Source organism: Triplophysa rosa, linkage group LG9, assembly GCF_024868665.1.
Source record: "Triplophysa rosa linkage group LG9, Trosa_1v2, whole genome shotgun sequence".
NCBI classification, from domain to species: Eukaryota; Metazoa; Chordata; class Actinopteri; order Cypriniformes; family Nemacheilidae; genus Triplophysa; species Triplophysa rosa.
Window position 1 is genome coordinate 9,221,459 of NC_079898.1, and position 21,913 is coordinate 9,243,371.

Genomic DNA, 21,913 nt, shown 5'->3' on the forward strand with positions numbered 1-21,913 from the left:
TCACAATGAGGGTGTGAAAGGCCTTAATAATGAGTGTGTGTATTTCTGTGTGTGCCTAAGGGTAATAAGCTGTGGACGTGCTCTCTGTGTGTGTGTGTGGTCGAGAGAGCCGGAGTAATGAACAGCGGATCTTATTGAGTACTCAGAAAGAGGCTTAAGCAGCCTGCTGAAAGCATTAGGGATGTTAATCTGCTGGACTCACAGATCATCCCATAATCAAGCCGGCAAAACAACACTCCATTAACGCAGAGCGGAGTTAACATCAGGAGCCGGCTCTCTCCCAGCCAGGCCGAGCCGCCGCTAACATCTCACTCGAGGAAAAGCCGCAGCGTCCACATAAAAATGCACACAATGCGCTGGCGGACGAGAGCGTCACCCATCTAATTCGGCTAACGAACAGGCAGGGCGGGTCAAAAGTCACGGCCTGGGAACAAAGATGGCGGCTTTAGGGACGTATCGCCTCTCTCGTTTTGAGTTTCGTTGTTGAGCCAATTTTATGTCATGCCTAGTTGCACTGCTCAAACAAATCTTTGTTTAGTGTCGCCAGTCGTGCGAAAACGACACGTTATAATATATGCTGTAAAAACGTTGTTTGAATGTTGTAAAAACGTTCACATGCAAAGAAAGTTGACGCTTTTTGTTTTTCTACAGATTGCCACAGTTCAAAGAAGAGGCCAAGAGTTATGTGGGCACTAACATGAAGAAGGTAAATATGAAATCACCCCAGATCTTCAGTCTTCCTCCCTTCCACCACCGTTTCCCCACCTGCATTCATTCTTTTTTATTTAGTATATGCGCTTTGTTATGTAGAGGTCCCCTTTACCATAACCGAGGTCAATTGCTGTTGCATAATTATAATACCCGTGTGTGTGTTTTTGTGTGTCATCCATCAAGCCAGATGGAAATAGTATCTAGCGAGAGTTAGCAGTGTTTTTCAGCCACAGTAATAATAACTGGATAAGTACGGGTTCTGTATTGGGACCCATGCTCCTTTTCATGGCAATTATTCTCAGGGATTAAGGATCCTCTCCTGTCTTCTCGTCGCTGATTGTTGTCGTGGAGTTCATCCTTTGCCCGTTTTGCCTGTTCTAACTCGCAGATCCCAGGCTGTATTCTGGACACACAGGATTTTATTTATGCAGATCAGCCTAGAAACATCAATCAGATGGGCTTAGAGAGGGTATCGAGCATTTACATGCATTAAAGCAGACGTTTTTATTGGGTTGCAGATAGTGCATTTAAATACGCCGGGACGCATGGCTTTATGTTTGAACGCATGCTGGGAGAGCCGTGAAGGACCGCTTAGCAACATCGTAGCAACAAAACATGAGCCTGTGTTTTCAAAAGAATGATTCCGATTCAGAAGTTGAGCTCACTTGAATCGAATCCGTGACGTTGATTGCAACAGACAATCATATAAACTCGTCACTCAACAAAGTATGCGTCTATGCAATAGTAATGCACTTATAATGGAAGTCTTGGGGGCAAGTAATGTCAGAAGTTTTAAAAGCAGAAATGTAAAGCTGATTTTGTTGTCAAAGCACTAAGTTGTAGCCATAATGTGTTAAAGCCGTGACTTTTAACTTTTGACTCAATATCGCCCCTTCTGTTTGAAATGGCAGGTTTCTTTATATATTTATATTTGCCTGCGTTAAAGTCAACTTTTAAATCATTATTTTGAGGTTTTTAACCTAAAATGTTATGGATTGCAGCTTTAAGAGGTATTAACAATGAATCACTTGTGTATCGTAAATGTGGAAGAACATAAGGGTTTGCTGTTTTATTTCAAGTGAGTGGAAAGTAAATTTAGTCAAATGTAATTTTGAAGAAAATGTCCTACATGAACAGTGACGGATGAACGATGTTACATTTTTTGAATCCAGCTTTATTCTTTATGCAAATGAGTCGAACCCCCTTTCAGTATGAGGTTAAACCACATGAGCACTTTTTCATACGAGTACAGTTTTGTCAAATATACTTTTTTCTTGTCATTTGAATGTCACTTTCTCTATTTTAATGAGTATTCATTCGAATGGGCCCTTTTTTCATTTCTCAAAGACCAGAAATCCTATTTAAATGCCAATTTGCATGCTCTGTGCGCTTATTTCTGGTCTGTTCATTCCACCCGTTCCCTGTTTCTGGATCGTCTACCAAGTTAATGTATTTGTGCGTAATATATGCTGAGGTGCACCCCCCATTCCCTGTTATGCTGTAGAATGTGTATGGATGGACGTATCGATGAGTTCTTGATGGTGAGGGTGTTTGGTGATGTTTCCCCATGGGAACTGCATGGATGTAGTCGTGGTATGCGTGTCATTTGTTCCCGTGTGTACCCCGTGCATGGTGGTCTTGTATGTGTTGCCCACATGTCATGCGTCTCCGTCCGAGTTTGTGACACGATCACTAATCCCGGGGCCTGCCCCTTCTCTCCCGAGGCTTACAATATCTTATGGAAAAACAAACGAGTACAGGTAAGAAAGAAGAGATCGTAGACATCCTGTAACCTTTTCCAACCCCAGTGTATTTAACCTGTCAGTGCTTTGACATTATTGCCAGGTACTTTGCTTAATCTGTGATGTCATATTCATGTTAGACATAAATAACAGTGTTTTACTTGTTCTGTGTTACGTTGTTGTTTGATAATTTTATAATTAGGACTAAATATGACGTGATTCTTTACAAATAAGTAAAATCTAGGGCTGTAAAACGATTAATCGCGATTAATCGCATCCAGAATAAAGGTTTGTGTTGACGCTATTTATGTCTTTGTATTGTGCATATTAATTGTGTATTTATAAGCACATACACATACATGTGTATATATTTAAAAAATATATTAAAATCAATAAATGTTTATATATAATTTAAATGATATATAAATATTAGTGCTGTCAAACGATTAATCGTGATTAATCTCATCCAGAATAAAAGTTTGTGTTTACGTAATTTATGTTGGTATACTGTGCTAATTAATTTTGTATTTATGAACACATACACAAATGCATTTATTTTAGAAAAATATAAAATATAACAATAAGTAAACATTTATTTAGAATTTAAATGATTGGTAAATATAAATTTGTACATTTAAATATTTCCTAAATATATAGACAAGTATGTGTATGTTTTGTGTTTATAAATACAAAATGAATATGCACTGTACACAGATATATATATTATGTAAACACAAACTCACGATTAATCGTTTGACAGCCCTAATAAATATATACCGAGATATTTCCTAAATATATACATGTATGTGTACGTGTAAGTGTTTATAAACACAAAATGAATATACACAGTGCACAGACAAATAATATGTAAACACACGTTTATTCTGGATGCGGTTAATCGCGATTAATCGTTTTACAGCACTAGTAAAATCTGATTTAGAACCAAAAGAATTACATTTCTCAAGATTCTCATTCCTGCCTGGCAAATAAGAGTAAGAATCATGTACATCAGATGCCCGGATATGAGGTTGATCTATACATCTTTTCTCTTGTACAGTGTCCTCAGCATACATGCAGACCCAAGAGTCTTTAAACAAATGTTTATGCGTCTGTTCTTGTGTTGGCTTTTTTCCTGACATTAATCTGAGGTGTCGTGAGATTTTCTTCACGTCTTGGCCTCCTGCATTGTTCTTTGTGCAATGAACTGCAGCGTTTGGCTTGATTTAACAAGAGTCTGCGTTTGTTATGAAGTTAAAGATGAGAGCCGGGGGAATGAGTGAGTCGTCCAAGTGGAAGAAACAGAAGCGATCGCCCCGACCTCCTCGTCACATGGTGCGCAGCCCCTCAGGCCAGATGGATCCAGCCCAGTCCAGTACTCTCACCAACAACATCTCAGGTATTTTGACATAGAGTAGAGCACTTGACATAAATCGGTCACAAGTTGTCTATATTTTCAAAGCACACTCTCAGTAGAATAAGCACAAGCAACGCATACCATCTTAATGTGCTTATCTAGGCGGAGTCCCATTCATAGAGCAGCAAACTGGAGGAACCTCTACTCTTCCTGGTTCAGACAGTGCTTCCTCAATCTCTAGCCCAACCACTGATAGCGGTCTGGACGCTGGCTCAAAAACCACCTCTAAGGAGGATCTTACAGACCTGGAACAGAGCAGCTCAACGGCCAGCACACCCGTGACACCCTCAGAACTGGGCCGACTGGAATCACAGGTGACCAAGAGTTTTTTTTATTCACACATGAACAGTGGTTTTTATGATATTTAAGAAATAAAGATTTAAGAAATAAAGATGAATATGCACGGTACACAGACATATTATGTAAACACAAACTTTTATTCTGAATGCGATTAATTGCAATTAATTGTTGAACACCCCTAATTTTGAATTTGCTTTTATTTTAATATATTTTTTGTTTTCATGTTAATTTTTAGCAATTTTGTTCTATTCTTCTGTCATTTTATTTATTTAAATAAATTAAACCTAAATAGCAATATTAAATTTTATTAAATTTATTTGTTTTTATATTTCCAGTTAGTTCTGAAAATGTTTAACCAATAAATTATGTGGATTTGGAAAAATAAGCTTTCAGGTCACCAGCGACAAAATTCTATTTAGGTCTATATTTGCTTTTAATTAACCGAAGTTAACACAATTTTCTTGGATGCTTGTTGTCCCTGAGTTTTAGAAACCGTAATCTATACTCATTCCTCAGATTGTACCTTATGATTTGAAAATGCTACCTACCTGTACTAAAACTGTTACCTACCTGTAAAACTCCTTAAAAATAGCCAGGGGCGATTCTAGGTTTTCAATATTAGTGGGGCTCAGCCTCCAATAAGGATGTATATAAATATATATTGTAGCCACACTCTAAGCACCACATACTGTATACATTACTAAAATAAATAATTAAGAAAGAATATGCAGAAAAGCATAAAGACAAGTTATTGTTATTCAAATGAATATCACATTAATCGGTCAATCTACAACATTTATAATTCAAAATGACAACAACAGCCACAAATCCATATAATAAATGTCACAATCAACTGCTGAATCATTATTTAGTAGGAATAACTTGATATGTTTCCCTGCCATTCATTCTGATTAGCACGAGCGCTGTCACTCCTGTGCATGACTGCGTGTTCATTTAGTACATCCACAATATGTTTTAAATTAATAATACAAATACTGAAGCGTATGAAAAACGACAAAGAGCTTCTAGGTACACTTTTGTTTCCTCGTCGGAACTCAGAACAATGAATAACACAGCCAGGCTGAACTACAATAACGTAACTCTATCTGCCCGTCGACGTCTTTCCGGGGCTGTCAAAACTACCGTCAACTCTCTATAACTTAGGTGCAGAAAAATAAAACAGCACATCATCATGACTGACACATTTCTGTGCGCTACAATATCATTATGATCGTTTTCTAAAGTACAGTATGCCGTCATTGGTGTGAAGTGATGCTTTCATTTTGCTGGAGGTAACGTAAACAACTAACGTTAGTTAACGAGGGGTGAACGCAGACAAAACTTTTTTACAGTGGATGGGAAAGGGTCTTGTATCGCTCCCGCATCATATTAAGCTGCATTTATAACAAAGAATGGCAAAAATGCAGATGTCATGTTAATGCACACACCTTGTAACGTTACACTGCTTATGACGTTCACTCCAATGTGCTGCTGTGAACTGAAGAATGTGCTAAATAACGCAGCCTAACGCCGTTTTCATAATAAGAGTTTTAAAGGGGACTATAAAGCGATCTCGAATTCTTGTCCAGATTACATTATTACTCACAATATTTTAGGGGGGCTAAACTAGAACTTTAGGGGGGCTTTATCTCCCCTAAAAAGGGCCTAGCAACGCCACTGCAAATAGCCCAAGACTCGCTTTTTCTCATGACTGACTGTGATGATGGTGATTGGTTGTGTGTTGTGTCATCAGTCTGACGGCAGGGGAGTGGAACGTGCCCAGTCAGCATCAGTAGAGTCCATCCCTGAGGTCCTGGAAGACCGAGACCTGCTGGGAGATCAGTCAGATTCGGCATCAGTCCATGATATGGATTACGTAAACCCCAGAGGAGTGCGCTTCATGCCGTCTACCCAAAGAGAGGGTAGGAGAACTGCTGCAAATAGACAAAAAAATGTTAAACTTCAGTATTGCAGTTTTTGTAATTGTTCCATTTGTGTCTCCCCAGGTGCCGCTCTAATCCCCTACGGACTCCCATGTCTGAGAGAGCTCTTCCGGTTCCTCATATCTCTTACTAACCCGCACGACCGCCATAACTCGGATGTGATGATGCACATGGGTCTGCAGCTGTTGAACGTGGCGTTAGAAGCTGCTCACATTTCCCCTTACCAGTCACTCCTCTGTCTGGTCAAAGATGAGCTGTGTAGGCACCTAATACAGGTGAACGCTTATGGTTCCGTTGTTTTTTGGATCTAGTCTTGCATCGCTGTAATAAACATTCTTGGTGTCTTTCTTTACAGTTATTAAGCATGGACAGAATGAATCTCTACGCCGCCTCCATACGTGTTTGCTTTCTTCTCTTTGAAAGCATGCGGGAACATTTGAAGTTTCAGCTTGAGGTATGTGATTGAATCGCTCATGTGTTGAGACGCAAGCATCTTGAATACAATAATCATTCTTTGTGTCTCCCATAGATGTACTTGAAGAGGCTGATGGATATTATTACCTCAGAAAACCCTAAAATGCCCTATGAATTGAAGGAGATGGCCCTGGAGGCCGTCGTACAGCTCTGGAGAATCCCTAGCTTGGTCACCGAGCTGTATATAAATTATGACGGTGATTTCTACTGCTCCAACCTGTTTGAAGACCTCACCAAACTTCTCTCAAAGGTGAGCCACTCCATTCTCTCAGGTTCTGTTAATAGAGATGAAGTAAATCTAAAATGCAATTGATTTGATAAACTTAACACATCGTACTCGGCAACATTAAAGCATTTGTTTGATGTGCGCTGTACTTGCAGTTCATAACATTGTTTGGCTTAAGTGCAAAGTCACAAAGGAACTAGTTCTTTGTCTTGTGTTTACAGAATGCCTTCCCAGTGTCTGGGCAGCTCTATACAACCCATCTCCTGTCACTCGAAGCCCTGTTGACTGTGATTGACAGCACAGAAGCTCACTGTCAGGCCAAAGTGCTCAACAGCGCTGCACAGCAGGACCAATCGGAGACCACTACAGAAGCAGACGGTTCGGTCAACACACTCACAGATTCAACCACAGGTGCACAGACTCCCAGGATTAACAGGAATAAGAAATAAGGATAAGGATAAGGAATAGTTCACCCAAATATGACCATTATCTCTCATAATTTACTCTTAATGACATTTCAGATATACAGTATGACGTCATTTGTTCAGTTAAAAACAAATGCACAATCTTATATTAAAATGGTGTCATGTTATCCTTTTTGATGGGTCTCAAAAGTATGATGCTCCAAAAAGCACATCCGTCATTAAAGTAATCCTATTGATTTTCGAATACCTTCTGAAGCGAAACGTTACGTTTGTGAGTGTAAACAATATTTTGAATTTATTCACCAATGACTTGAAATCGTATTGGTTTTAATCTATTAATCTAATCTGTCTAGTCGTCTTTAAGGCATCTAGTCAAGAGGCGTGTGTTACTCAAAATTGGCAAAGTATTCGAATTTAGCAATTGATACAAAATATTTAAAAAAATTTGCTCACAAATGTGTTGTTTGGCTTCAGAAGACATTTATTAACCTACTTATGGATTAATGTCTTTTTTAATGTATAATTTAGGGATGGATGGATGTGGTTTATGGAGCTTCACCATGTGGAGCCCCATATATAATAACATGACAGCATTTTAATATACTGTACAATGATTTGTTTGTGCTCAACTGAAGAAAGGAAGTCATATACATCTATGATGATATAAGGGGGTGAGTAATTCGAGAGCATTTTCGTATTTCGTTGAACTATTCTTTTAAAATAATTTTTGTTGATGTCCATAGATTCTCATAGTAATAATCTCTTTATGTCGCTGCATACAGAGGCAGGCAAATCTCTTCCCACTTCTAATGGTCAGAATGCTGTGGTGTCGGAAGGAAAGTCTATCTGTCCTCCAACCAGTGGTCATCTGATGGCAGAGAAAATGAGATTAGGTAGACAGGATCAGGATGAAACCGACTCAGGTACTTCATTGGCGTTTTACCTGTGAAATCCAACAAACTAATAACAGTCACTGGGATTGAGTAAATCTTTAAGGAATTACAGTAAACACATGCTTCATTGTTTTAATCCAGCAGAGAAGAAAATCCCTAAAAAGCCTCAGCGTTTCTCCAGCTGTCTGCCGGTTTCTCAGGAACTTTTAGAGATCAAGAACAAGAAGAAGGTGCTTTGCCATTATAATATACCAATACAACGTATTAAATACGTATTAAAAAAAGTAATTGTGTTGTTTTTGTACTTTAAAGCTTCTCATCACAGGTACAGAGCAGTTCAACCAGTCGCCAAAGAAAGGCATTCAGTTCCTGCAGGAGAAAGGTTTGCTCAGCAGCCCGATGGACAATAATGAAGTGGCCCAGTGGCTGAGAGAGAATCCCCGCCTGGACAAGAAGATGATCGGAGAGTTCATAAGCGACCGCAGAAACACAGACCTGCTGGACAGCTTTGTCAAGTAAACCTTCTCTTCATAACATCTTTCTGAGTGTGAGGGTTAGCCAGTCGTTCACTTACCATCTGGAAACATCTCAATAATGGTAGGGCATGTCGCTCTCAGATGTTGTGAAATCTTGAGCATCTGTCACACTCACCCGTTGGAAATAGAAGAAGATTTCCAACACATCGAGCCATGGCACTCGTAGGTGACACGAGCTCCAAACTGGTTCACAAAATTTCCAAAGCCCAAGCACTCACCTCCCCCAACCTTTCATTGGTAACCTTTTATCGCTCCACTGTGTCTCTAAATAAAAGTGGTGAACCAAAGTTTTTGTTTTGTGGTTGGTTAATGTTCACTCATCATGTAAGGCTAACATCTGAAAGAACACACATAAATTAGATCTAGTAACGCCATAAAAAGTGGTTAGTGGGCGGCTCGTCTCCCTCTGCCCGACTTTTGACTGTTGACATGAAGTAGTCTTTTGGGTTTAGTGATTCCTCACGATTGTTTAATATATTTTCCTCAAACTCCCTCCTTAGATAAAGATATTTGACGGCTGTCCTCATCTCTTTTCATTCCACAGTACGTTCACCTTCCAAGGCCTGCGTATAGACGAAGCTCTCCGCTTATATCTGGAGGCATTCCGTCTTCCTGGCGAAGCGCCTGTCATTCATCGCCTCTTGGAAACCTTCACCGACAACTGGCAAGTAAGTCAGCTGGCGGCCACGTAAACACGGCAACGTGCTCTCGTAGCGGTAGGGACGCATGTATACGGCGGGACTGCAGCGCACATATATACCCTTTAAATAGTAGGCTGGCTGCCGTCCTCCAGTTCTTCCATTACCGCACGCCAAGTCAATCCCGGTCAGCAGCTGGCCCCATCATCGGGTAATTAGGGACAAGAGAACAGCGTTTCGCCGGACATCAAGGACAGGGTCATTAGTCACGCAGGTAATCGGGGTAGAGGAAAATGCTTGGGTGGGAAGTGAGAAATATCCGTCCGCTGCAGAAAGCGGCTCGGGCAATCAGGGGATATTTCGAACACGCTCGCCACGCGCACGCTAAAGGAGGAGTGACCTGGAAAGTATGCGTAGTAATTTCTTTTCTTAGTCTATGTTCTCAATCGCAATGAGCTCATGCGATTTTGCCGCATGGGCACGGGGGTTGCGCCCTGCCGTGATGTATCGAAACTAGAATGGATTCAGTTTCTGACATTTACACTGGGAAGACATCCCAGAGGAATTACAGTGCCCTTTCATATTTTTCTCGGGGTAAACCGCCGTTCAAAGCGAGAATGTAAAGATAAGCGTGTATATTAGGTGACGTGATGATGCTATTCCTGCCGTCTCAGATGAATGTGTTCTCTCTCTCTTGTGTGCAGAAAGTGAACGGTAATCCCTTCCAGAGCAACGACGCCGGCTTCGCTCTGGCTTACGCCGTCATCATGCTGAACACCGACCAGCACAACCATAACGTACGAAAGCAGAACATCCCCATGACGGTGGAGGTGAGTCCAGGTCCCACAGAAGCCGGTCACATGTACAGGGTCTCGCATGCAATCCATAAGAGATCAGTTTCACCTTTGTGACTTAACAGTGTGGGATAATATGTTACATGTTTTAGGTGTAAGCGTGTTATGAAGCCAGTTGTCGGCACACATGCAGGTTGCTGTTACGCAGCCATGCAGGCCCTCGCTTTCACCTGTGTCTCAAACAACTGGCCTCAATTGAGCCAAGCTTTAAGCTCAGATGAAAAACAAAAACGTCACCCTGGGAAGTCTCGTATGTACAAATGACTATTGCTGACTTTTATGATGAGCAAGTCACCAACTTCTTGAAATCACATGACCTTTTTGGCAACCCCTCATTGGATAACCTCAATGTCAGAATAAATGAATCATGGCTGACTGTGAATATAATATTTCTGTAAAAGTAGTAGTAATTGAAATCTTTTGCTGGTGTGTAATTCATAATCAACAATTTAGTGAGCACATCATTCAAGAATCTGAAGGTAATATAGTTGACTCTTGTGTATATCTGCTATACACGTATGCCACATGTGGAGCACGTCTCACAAAAAACAACAACTGTCTGGGTCATATTTCAACCTTAAAAGAAAGAAATAAGATATTTTGTCATTGTCGGACAGAAACAACCTAAACATGTCCAAACCGGCTTCTTTTTAGGAAATGAAGAAACATTGTATTTCTTGAATAATCACACACTTAATAAAACTAATAATAAAAATATTAAAAGAATGAATTATATGATCATTTAAAATATTTTGATTATGTAGCAACTTGGGGGTCAATATTGATTTTGTTGTTTTTATATATGGTCACTAACATGTGGCATTTTATTATTAACATGTTACCAAAATCAAGCTAAAATGGTGTTATTTGACATTTTCATTGTCATGAGAACATCCGCATCTGGAGTTTGCTTCAAGTGTTTTGAACGGACATTTTGAGAAGTTATGAGGTTTAGTCACCAGCTCTTTTTGATACTTCTCATTGGTGAAGGTTGGCCAATAGTGATGATTTATATTTAAAAATATAGCTGATTCTTAAGACCATACATTTTTTTTACAGGCTGGTCATTTATTTTCATGACTGATCAAAATTTCCCACCCGAATGAAAATGGGTAATGGAAAAACAATCTTATTTGTATTACTTTTAAGTGAATGAAGAAATATTATTTTTTTAAATTAATTTTTATTAATACATTGTATTTATTATAATGCCTTTGTTTTAATCCTATTAAAAATGTTAACATTAACAAAGATTAATAAAAACGTATCAACTATATCGCTCATTGTTAGTGCACTTTTTTACTATTTTAAAATACTATTTTAAAAGAAGTGCAGTTGAAATGAAAAACACTAAAATGAGAATGTTTGCACATTGCTAAAAAAAATCATCATTTAGTTAAATAGTAAATTGTATGCATAATTTGAAATGTGTTGTATGTGTAAATAATGTAGAAAAAGTATACTGAAGTTACGTAACTATACACAGATGTATTGGTATAAAAAGCTAAATAATATAGATTTTTTGTCTTGACTTTGGGGTGAAATGTGACCTGGGCATGTTTTGGTGAGGTTCACCCTTAGATATATAAACAGGAGCCACAGGCGGCATCTTCTTACAGATAACTTCCAGTAGGCACGCCACGGGCGCCCCAACTTTTCCACACGCTTGCATCAGCCCCTTTTAAACACATCATCAAGCAAACCTTCCGGCTGAAGACGTGCTGTTGTAAATGAATACAGAGAGCAGTGGAAACGGCAATCAGCAGGTATTCAGCCGGAGCACAGAGGGGTGAAAGGCGAGCGGCAGGAGCAGACCGGCCCTTTGGCAACCGCCCGCTCCAGCTGTCCCGTCTCAGGGTCCGATAACGTGCGTGTGCGTGTCTCCCCGTGTTTACTCCTGTTTATTTCTCCTTCGGTTCATCTGGGTCTCGAGGGGAGCTCGGGTTTCCTTTGCTTTACCTGCCATTAAGAAAGTATGCAGTAAAACAGTGGCCTAACGCCATCACTCAGCAGCAGACGTCTGTGTGTTTATTTGAGCTGAGCTTGGCCTTAGACCAGCCCGCTTAACACTAACACCTATTAAGTGACACCGGCGGTAATAAACCGAGACCAATTATTGGATTTGAAAGGCGATAGTTTGAGGATGTCGCCGTAATTGGATGGAATGAAGGCATTTTAATCAGTTTCCTCATGCTGTTTGTTTTTTTTCGTTTGTACAGCAATTCAAGAAGAATCTGAAAGGTGTGAACGGAGGGAATGACTTTGATCAAGACATGCTGGAAGACATCTACAACGCTATCAAGTTAGTTCATGCTTTGAGGGAAAGTTCAACCAAAATGATAATTATGTCATCGTTTAGGTTCATGATGTTTCATTCCTTAAAATCAAAATGTGCTAAATGTTTTCATTGGTAACTCGAGCTATAATAAAACTAGACATAAAAGCCCAACAATAATGATGCCCGGTAACAGTATTAGTTTTAGTATATATATATATATATATATATTTTATTTAATTTGGGATAAGCTAATAAACGTGTGTCGTCCTGCAGGAATGAGGAGATCGTGATGCCGGATGAGCAGTCGGGGCTGGTGAAGGAGAACTACGTGTGGAGCGTTTTGCTGCACAGAGGAGCTACACCTGAAGGGCTGTTCCTTCACGTGCCCGACAGCAGTTACGATCGCGACCTCTTCACCATGACCTGGGGACCCACTATTGCTGCCCTCTCCTACGTTTTTGATAAGAGTCTGGATGATGCCATTATTCAGAAAGCCATTGCTGGGTTCAGGTTAGATACAGAGATCAGAAGATCTTGGAAGATTATGATGCTGCATATCATTGCTGTCAATTCCGAAAGCTTGGATGTCCAAATTCAGTTATTTAATTGATTCCCTTTTTTAATTGATTCAACATTGTGCTGTCAAAGTTGACAAGCACTTTTAAATACTTTTTATTGGTTAGATATTTGGAAAACCTAGTGACAAACATAAAGGGTGACTAATAATAATGATTTATGGCAAAAAATTAAAATCACAAAATATAGAGATAGAAGGTTTCAGAAGTACAGCAGCGATTTCTTGAGTCTGAAACTGAGAATATGTCATGCTACACAGCCAATGGTTGTATAGTTTATTTTTGTATGTATGGTACAATAACTAAAAACTAATAACCAAAATATCAAAATAATGATATTCTCTTACAAATTTCGAATGCGTTTTAAAGTTATGGGCAAGTTACCTTGAAAGAGTAATTAATTACTAATTACATATTCAATAGTGTAATTAGATTACTGTACAAATTACTCTCCAGAAAGTATTTAATTACTTATTACTCATTACTAATCCTGCATCAACCTTGATAGACATGAAACAGCTCTTTTAATTAATTCAAATAAAAAATATAAAACTACATAAAGTAGTATTATTAACTGACCAAAGTATTACAAATGTGAGAATTATACATTAAAGCACGGATTTTAAAGTTAGACTTTGAATTTTGATGTCAATTCCACTATTGCACACACATATATTACACACAGTATTTAGTTTAATTAAATCAAAAGTAACTGTAATTAAATTACAGGAAAAATAAGAGTAATCCCTTACTTTACTATTACAAGGGAAAAGTAATTCATTTAAAGTAACTAATTACTTAGAAACTAGTTACTCCCAACACTGGAGTTTATAACTCTTAAAACATTTTTCCGTGGAATCTTTAAAAAATAAATTAAAAAGCAAAAATTTTAATTATAATTTTTTATAAAAAATTATATTTATGTATATTTATTATATATATGATGTAGTTTTATCTTTTTTAAATCATTAAAATTCTGTATTAATTGAACCCAAACATTGTCTATAAAAACATCTCTTCCTCTGCTGTTTTACAGGAAATGTGCCATGATCTCTGCACACTACGGTTTCAGCGACGTTTTCGACAACTTAATCATTTCTCTCTGCAAGTTTACTACTCTCAGCTCTGAGGTAAACCCTGAGCTAGCGCATACAGATGTGTTCAGTACACCACGGTCATTTAGTGAAGACGTGACTCGTTGGGTCTTTGTGTTTGCGTTCAGACTGTAGAGAACCTGCCCACCGTGTTTGGCAGTAACAGGAAGGCTCAAGTTGCTGCCAAGACTGTGTTCAGCCTGGCCCATCGTCACGGTGACATCTTACGAGAGGGATGGAAGAACATCATGGACTCTATGTTGCAGCTTTTCAGGGCTGAGCTCTTACCCAAGTCCATGGTTGAGGTGAGACAGAACTCCTGTAATTCTTTCGTGCATAGAGGAAAGTAAATGCGTTTGTTTTAGAAGACACTTTCTTGCTAATGGGTAGTTTTATATGGTCAAGCTTTCCTGTTTAGATCATGCGATATTGCCACCTACTGTCAAATGAAGATTTTGCATGGGTGTTATGTCTCATTTAAAGGTTGAGGACTTCGTGGACCCAAATGAGAAGATTTCTTTACAGCGTGAAGAGACGCCATCAAACAGGTGACTTGACTGGGTTACAAAAACAAATGTTTACAATCAGATGTGCTTGAGCCGTTTTTAGTGGAGAAAGTATTGTGCTGTTACAGTAGGTGATGACATTGAACAGGACTTCAGTTGTAATTACAGTATGTTATATTTTGTATTTGTAAGTTTGTTCATTTTATTGATGGTATAGTGATGTGATGCATACCTTCTATTGATACTTTCCAATTTTTTGCTTTTTGAATACATTATCCTATAATGTGAATGTTCTTAAGCATAAGCAATGTGGAGTATAAAAGTAAACACACCTGTTGTAGCAGCTGATCTACCTGTACAGGAAGTATAAAGTAGCTCAAATGATTTGGAAATGCTCATTTGAAATGCACACAATTCACTTTGGATGAAAGGACTGTTTGTGAAGTAATTTCATTTATTGCTTTTTTTGTATGTGTTTCCCTTAGGGGTGAATCGGCCGTATTGAGTTTTGTGAGCTGGTTAACATTGAGCGAGCAGTCTGGACCTAGAGGACCATCCACTGAGAACCAGGAGGCCAAACAAGCCGCCCTGCTCTGCATAAAGGTACGTCTCACACATTTGATTCATGGCTCATTCCGAAACAATGTGAACAAAAGGCCGTTTTCGCATTTCTTTTTCTATCTCCAGCAATGTGACCCAGAGAAGCTGATCACAGAAAGCAAGTTCCTGCAGCTGGAATCTTTACAGGAACTCATGAAGGTAAGCTCTGTTTTTGACCAAGAGCGGGTGTACACCGTAAACAAAACATTGTATTTTTGGGGTGTTTTTAGATTTAAGCCTCTCTATTGCTCAACTGTTGTCATACTAATAGAATATAAAGCCTGAATACATAGTTGAACTAGCTTTGGTTTTATCTTAGATACTAATGTTTTATCCTCCAGGCTCTTATCTCTGTGACCCCCGATGAGGAAACATACGATGAAGAAGATGCTGCTTTCTGTCTGGAGATGCTGCTGCGTATTGTTCTTGAAAACAGGTACCACATGTACATAGCCTTAATATAGGACTACACAATATGTCAACATTATTGAAATATTGCAGGTGTACATATAACGTACAGTATAGTCAAAGATCAACAATTGAAATGTGTATGTTTGTAATCTAGGAATATAGGATTTAAGCTATTAAACATATTTGAATATAGTTCAGATTGATTTGACTGACTATCGTATTGCATATCGCATTATTCAGCAAGTTATCATCTATCGTATTTATCAATATCACGCTGCCCTAACGTTTTCAGAATCACAGTGGATGGAATCTGTCGGGCCTTGAGAGTGATATAAATGGCTGATTGTGTGTTTTCAGGGACAGAGTATCGTGTGTATGGCAGACGGTACGAGATCACTTATATCAACTGTGTGTTCACGCTAATGAGAGCTGTTTCCTGGTGGAGAGAGCCGTGGTTGGCTTGCTCAGACTCGGCATACGTTTACTGCGCAGAGAGGACATCGGCTCACAGGTATAACCACAGATGCAAACTCACACTTCCTGTTGTTATGCTACAAATCGAGCCTTAAATGTTTGTAGACGTCAGTGAGTGATGTACGCTAAATCCAAAAAGGTCCAGAAGGAAATGAGACGCAATGCGTGCAAGAAAGGAGATGGATTTCATGCACTGTGACATTTTTCCCACATAACTAAATGAACCCTGCAACCACAAACATACAATGAGACACGTGCACACACACAGGACCAGTACCACCGACCGCATTAGACCTCCATTGTTTGACTGCTGTGTCTCTACACAGGTTCTCCTCTCCCTTCGACTGCTGTTGAGGATGAAGCCTCACGTACTGGCCAGAGTCTTTAGAGATGTGGCCTTCGGCTTGCACGAGCTTCTCAAAACCAACGCAGCCAACATCCATTGCACCGATGACTGGTACACGCTGTTTTCCCTTCTGGAATGCATCGGGGCCGGGGTCAAACCTCCGGCTGCCCTGCAGGTCGCTAACACCAGCCCAGACAACGACACAGGTGATTTGTTCATTCCCACATGTTTCCAGCCATAGAAGGTGTAATGCAACTCCAGAAACAGTGGACCGTGAAGTCCATTTCCAGATGGTTATTTACATAGCGGCTTATCTTGTGTAATCCTCCGGCCCACTGCGGCACTTCAGGAAATAAGCAAGCAGACATTGCTGCTGAAGAGACATTATGCGTCAATCCAAAATGTCCGGTTTTACCTTCAGAAGTCAAATTTGACAAATCCAACAAATGTCTTTTTTTGCCATTGAAATAACTGGAAAAACTGGCATGCTGTTAAACACAAACGCAACGTTGTATAACAATTTTTCCAGGTGCTCAGTCCGACAGTGAACTAAGTTCATATCATCACAGCGAAGTAAAGCTTGACCGAGGCTACACGTCTGACTCTGAGGTTTACGCCGAGCACGGCAAGTCCAGACTGCCCCGTTCAGCCACTGACGTCGACATAGGCTGGCTTGTGGTGAGTGTTCACAAAATTGACTTTCTCTTATTTATTTGAACCTGTTATATCCAGTTTAGAGCTCCCGTGGTACCCGCATAAAATCGGTTTTGTGTAAACCTTACGATACGCGCAATGATACCAGAAAGCGACGGTTTACATAGAGAAAAATCCCCCCCGCAGAATGACCATAACCAGACGTTCATTTGCCTGCAACAGGTGTCTCATCACCGAAAGGACAATTTAGAGTTTACACAGCTCAAATAACACAGTTTTTATTGAAATAAGTGCTTTACCAAAACAATTGCTTCATCTCTCTGGAATAATTGCCCATTAGATATCCATTATAAGTGCATTAAAGCAAACGGTTGTTTTTACCGTTTTTATTGTTTCTTCTATTGTAATTATGCGGTTACATCTCAAAATAACAGTTTTGTGTTTTTGTTGTCAGGTGGGCAAAGATGACCTAGATGGCAGTAAAGCTCCAGCAGCCCCTGCCCTGAAGCCCCTGCCCCATCCTCTCGTAAACCAATACAGTTTAACCCTAGGACAGGACATGGGTCTGCATGACACCAAGTCCCTCATCAAGTGCGTGGATTCGCTTTCCTTCATTGTGCGCGATGCCGCCCACGTCACTCCGGAAAACTTTGAGCTTTGCGTTAAAGCCATACGAGTGTTCGTAGAGGCGAGCCTTAACGGAGGTACGTGTCTCTTATTAAACAACGGTGTGTTTTAATTGCTCAATATTTCTTGAGAAACTGTTGCGTGCTATAAATGATTCAAGACCCTGTTGACTTATAGGACTGAACCAGTCCAGCTGGTTCACGTTACTAAGATACATCACAATGATTTCCTCTGATGGGTTTCATCCCAAACAAACCTTCAGGAGTTTTTATGGGGCATTTTATGTTTGACTCCTTGGGGGATTAGTGCGTCTGTGAGCGTCTGTTTCAGTTCAAAAGCTTTGCGATTGGATGTGTCTGTGCCTGCAAGCTCTTTAGTGGTGAGGTGCGCTCCACCGGTGAGTCATTTCACTCCAGGGCAACTCGACTGCGTTCTCTGCGCACCCTTTCCATTTACTCTCATCCTATCCGAGGTGGTCGGCGATCATTAGCGGGCTTAGCCGAGACTCATTCAACACTTTGTAGCAACACTGTGCCATTCAGCGCGGCCTTTTCACGACTTGAAGGCGTCTGTTTACCTGGGCAGACACCTGCTGTCAACAGGGGCTTACACGCTCACTTTGAGATCAGCTGATCAAAGCTTCAAGTTTAATGGACGTCTTATGGAAGCAGCACTTTGATAGAGACTATAGATATTTGCTTCCATTCAAAAGAGCAACAAAATGATGAAATACGCATTTTTTTGATGCCGTTCCAAAATTGACCTAGATATGTCGGAGGCTGAGTAAATGAAAGGGTGTGAAGACGGACAGTCACGGAAGAACAAGCTTCGGCACCTGTGAATCATTGTCGTAGCTTTGTTTGTCTTGGCTTTGGGTTTTGCGCGCATGACACGAGAGAATGGGTCGACGTGCGCTTGAAAGCTTAATTTGAGTTCAGTCCGCTGATGGTTTCCACACCCCTCCGTAGGATACCGCACCCACGAGAAGAAAAAGTTTCACAAATATGACTCCAAATCCAGCCGGCTCCGAAAGAAGCCGAGGGAGAAGGAAAGCACGTCGCGGCGAGCCAAAGCGTCCAGTCAGCGGCCCGCCCGTTCCCATAGCGACGATGAGGAAGACGAGGGAGTGCCGGCCAGTTACCACACGGTGTCTTTTCAGGTTAGTCTGGACGTAAGTACAACAGCCCTTTCCCTAATACCTTTATCTGTCCAACATCATGTTTACTGATCTGCGGTGGGGGATGGGCTTGCCAGGTTTTTGTTTTCCAATAATTGTTTCCCATTTGAAAAGAAGTCGTAGCAAAACATACGTTGCGACAGTTCTGACGTCTGTGAGCTCAGTAGGAATTTGAATGATACAAATATAATCAAAGAATAGCATGATTTATTATTATATTCATGTTTTTATTTTATTCATTTTTTTGTTATTTTGTATTTACATATGAATATAAATATTATTATAAAAGAATAAGCATGTAGCGCTTTCCAAGTTTTTTTTCCAGGTAAATAAAAAAAATCTCTTATATACAGAAATACACAAATATACAAGAAGAAGTATACAAAAGATGCAAAAATGTGTTGAAAGATTTTAAGGTGTTTAACAGCAATATCATTAACCACGTAAACATTTAGGAATGAAGAAAAATAGAAGAAAAACAATTAAACAAAGTTTATTTTGATTTTAGGATGAAATATGAACTTGAGCTGTTCATAAAAACAATATTATGATCATATCAAACATGTCGCATGAGAGTTTTTTTGTTGTTTTCGTCCGTTGTCGTCACTCCACCTGTTTACCTGTTAAGACTCAATAGTGGGTGCGTAACAATTGTTTCTATTGTGGCCATTAATAAAGTGAAAGAGCCTGTCAGTAAAGTAAATATTTATTTCATTTACCATTAACCAGATATGTCCTAGATGTTTAGTGATTTCACAAAAAGCCTGTTTGTCCCTGTAGTTGTTAGACCTGATGCATACTCTGCACACGCGAGCCGCCGGCATCTACAGCTCTTGGGCAGAGGAACAGCGCCATCTAGAGGGAGGTGGCCGAAAGATAGAGGCCGACTCTCAGACGTTATGGTCCAGCTGCTGGTGTCCTCTGCTGCAAGGTCAGAGATTAGTACAAAGCTTATTAGCCAATCCCACTGGCAATTTAATAATAATGCACGTGCTTGCAATATTTAATACCATCGACTGTTTGTTTATATCTGCTCAGAATGTCAGGTAACGGGATCATTAAAATTTTACACCGAAAATGGGATCATTAGGGTCATCACACTTATCTTAATTTAGTCATAATAAAAATGTACATAATAGTAATAATAATAATATTTTTTGATTTAGTTTTGGAAGTGCAAAGGTAAAATTGAAACCAAATGAAAGTGGATGGGGACTGGATCACAATCCACAAAACAATATTATATTCAGATTAAATCCCAAATCCTGTTGCATGTTGCATAAACTGTCCAATCCATGCAAAAGCTGTGAGGAGCAGATTGAAATATAATGAATTTATTCTCAACCCTGCCTGAATAATCCTGTTTGACAGCTGTAGTCACCACTCACTTCTATTGTAAAGAAGCAACTTAGACATTCTGCTGTTGACCAAAATCTTTACTTTTGGTACACCTTTATCAATCAAAAACGCTGTATTTGTGTTTCGGTTGTGTAGGGATGGCTTGGTTGTGCTGTGACGCGAGGAGACAAGTGCGCATGCAAGCTCTCACCTACCTGCAGAGGGCGCTGCTGGTTCACGACCTGCAAACTTTGGATGCTGTGGAGTGGGAATCCTGTTTCAACAAGGTGAATTAGCACTGCTTAGCTAAGACTTCAACATCACGCATTGTAAATAGTAAATAGGACTGATGGAAGTTTCTTTGTGTTCACAGGTCCTGTTTCCGCTGCTCACCAAACTACTCGACAACATCAGTCCAGCCGATGTGGGAGGTATGGAGGAGACGAGGATGAGGGCGTGCACGCTGCTTTCTAAGGTCTGCCTCATTCATTTCATCTGATCTCTATTGCCTTCGATATATTGGGATTTAATCAAATGTTTCGGTGTCCTCAGGTCTTCCTACAGCACCTTTCTCCTCTGCTCTCTCTGCCCACATTCGCTGCCCTCTGGCTCACCATTTTGGACTTCATGGACAAGTACATGCACGCTGGTTCCAGTGACCTGCTGGTGAGAATTGCTCAGTTGTCCACGAGTCATCAAATGTGCTGACTGGGATCGCGAATCAGTCAAAATACTGGAACCAAATGGTTTTCATTACGTGCCTGCATGTCTGCATTTTTCTGCTGATGCAGACAGAGCACATACTGAAATACTGTGACAGCTGCAGTTTCCTGTTCACTGAATCCACAGCTACGTTCTGAATAACATACTCGCGCTATTTATGTAGGATAGGATGTGCACGGTCTGCAGATTTTCTCTTTTTTTTATTTGACATGGAATGCTTTCATGGAATTAAAGTTAAATAGTAGCTTTATTAATTCCTCTTTTGTTGACTTCAAACATCAAAATAGACTCTGTTTTGATCTCCTAAAACTGTCATTGTTTTGTTGTTTGATGTTCAGCTCGAAGCGATCCCTGAATCTCTCAAGAACATGCTTCTGGTGATGGACACAGCAGGGATCTTTCACAGTGCAGACTCTCGTACGGGCTACTCGGACCTGTGGGAAATCACCTGGGAGAGAATTGACTGTTTCTTGCCCCGCCTCAAGGAGGAGCTCTTCAAACAGGCCGTCATTCCAGGTGCTACAACCACACAGATACATGCAGTATATACAGCGGCTTGCAAGAGTATTCATACCCCTTCATTTTTTTTTCACATTTTATGTTGAGGCGTATGGAATGTAGCTTTATGTTAAAAAAGATCAATTTAAAGTAGTTTTACACAGAGGAGCAGTATAACAAAATGTGGAAAAAAATGAAGGGATATGAATATTTTTGCAAGCCACTGTAAATCCTTACATTCACTGGCATAAAGATGTAACGCATGTAAACGCATTTCACAGAACCTGTCTGCAATGTTCCTATGGAGCCGGTCCCACCCCCCGTCGCTGTTACCTCAGCCTCTCCTCCCGTGCCAGTGCCCTCACCAGTGCCAGCGGCCCCTGCAGAGCCAAACATCCCCAGCAGACCTGCATCACCTCAGGATGTCCCCACACCTAGTGCCAACGGTGATCAGAA

General features: G+C 40.2%; 1 protein-coding gene across 5 annotated transcripts in view; it reads left to right on the forward strand.

Moving 5' to 3' along the window:
- Positions 1-21,913, forward strand: part of gbf1 (golgi brefeldin A resistant guanine nucleotide exchange factor 1) — a 71,336-nt gene that overhangs the window by 47,851 nt on the left and 1,572 nt on the right. Inside the window, exons 8-40 of one of the 5 annotated variants that reach the window (XM_057341552.1) lie at positions 652-706; positions 2,436-2,471; positions 3,705-3,849; positions 3,970-4,181; positions 5,921-6,089; positions 6,174-6,385; positions 6,466-6,564; positions 6,640-6,834; positions 7,032-7,221; positions 8,018-8,158; positions 8,270-8,358; positions 8,441-8,643; positions 9,209-9,332; positions 10,007-10,132; positions 12,376-12,458; positions 12,708-12,944; positions 14,046-14,139; positions 14,232-14,408; positions 14,587-14,651; positions 15,095-15,212; positions 15,297-15,368; positions 15,551-15,645; positions 15,978-16,131; positions 16,421-16,646; positions 16,970-17,118; positions 17,549-17,798; positions 18,690-18,892; positions 19,679-19,829; positions 20,393-20,523; positions 20,610-20,711; positions 20,789-20,902; positions 21,298-21,475; positions 21,739-21,903. In XM_057341552.1, the coding sequence (XP_057197535.1) occupies positions 652-706; positions 2,436-2,471; positions 3,705-3,849; positions 3,970-4,181; positions 5,921-6,089; positions 6,174-6,385; positions 6,466-6,564; positions 6,640-6,834; positions 7,032-7,221; positions 8,018-8,158; positions 8,270-8,358; positions 8,441-8,643; positions 9,209-9,332; positions 10,007-10,132; positions 12,376-12,458; positions 12,708-12,944; positions 14,046-14,139; positions 14,232-14,408; positions 14,587-14,651; positions 15,095-15,212; positions 15,297-15,368; positions 15,551-15,645; positions 15,978-16,131; positions 16,421-16,646; positions 16,970-17,118; positions 17,549-17,798; positions 18,690-18,892; positions 19,679-19,829; positions 20,393-20,523; positions 20,610-20,711; positions 20,789-20,902; positions 21,298-21,475; positions 21,739-21,903 (4,760 nt within the window). The remainder of the gene's footprint in view (positions 1-651; positions 707-2,435; positions 2,472-3,704; positions 3,850-3,969; positions 4,182-5,920; positions 6,090-6,173; positions 6,386-6,465; positions 6,565-6,639; positions 6,835-7,031; positions 7,222-8,017; positions 8,159-8,269; positions 8,359-8,440; positions 8,644-9,208; positions 9,333-10,006; positions 10,133-12,375; positions 12,459-12,707; positions 12,945-14,045; positions 14,140-14,231; positions 14,409-14,586; positions 14,652-15,094; positions 15,213-15,296; positions 15,369-15,550; positions 15,646-15,977; positions 16,132-16,420; positions 16,647-16,969; positions 17,119-17,548; positions 17,799-18,689; positions 18,893-19,678; positions 19,830-20,392; positions 20,524-20,609; positions 20,712-20,788; positions 20,903-21,297; positions 21,476-21,738; positions 21,904-21,913) is intronic. The other 4 variants (XM_057341554.1, XM_057341553.1, XM_057341555.1 and 1 more) reach the window with 4 other exon arrangements.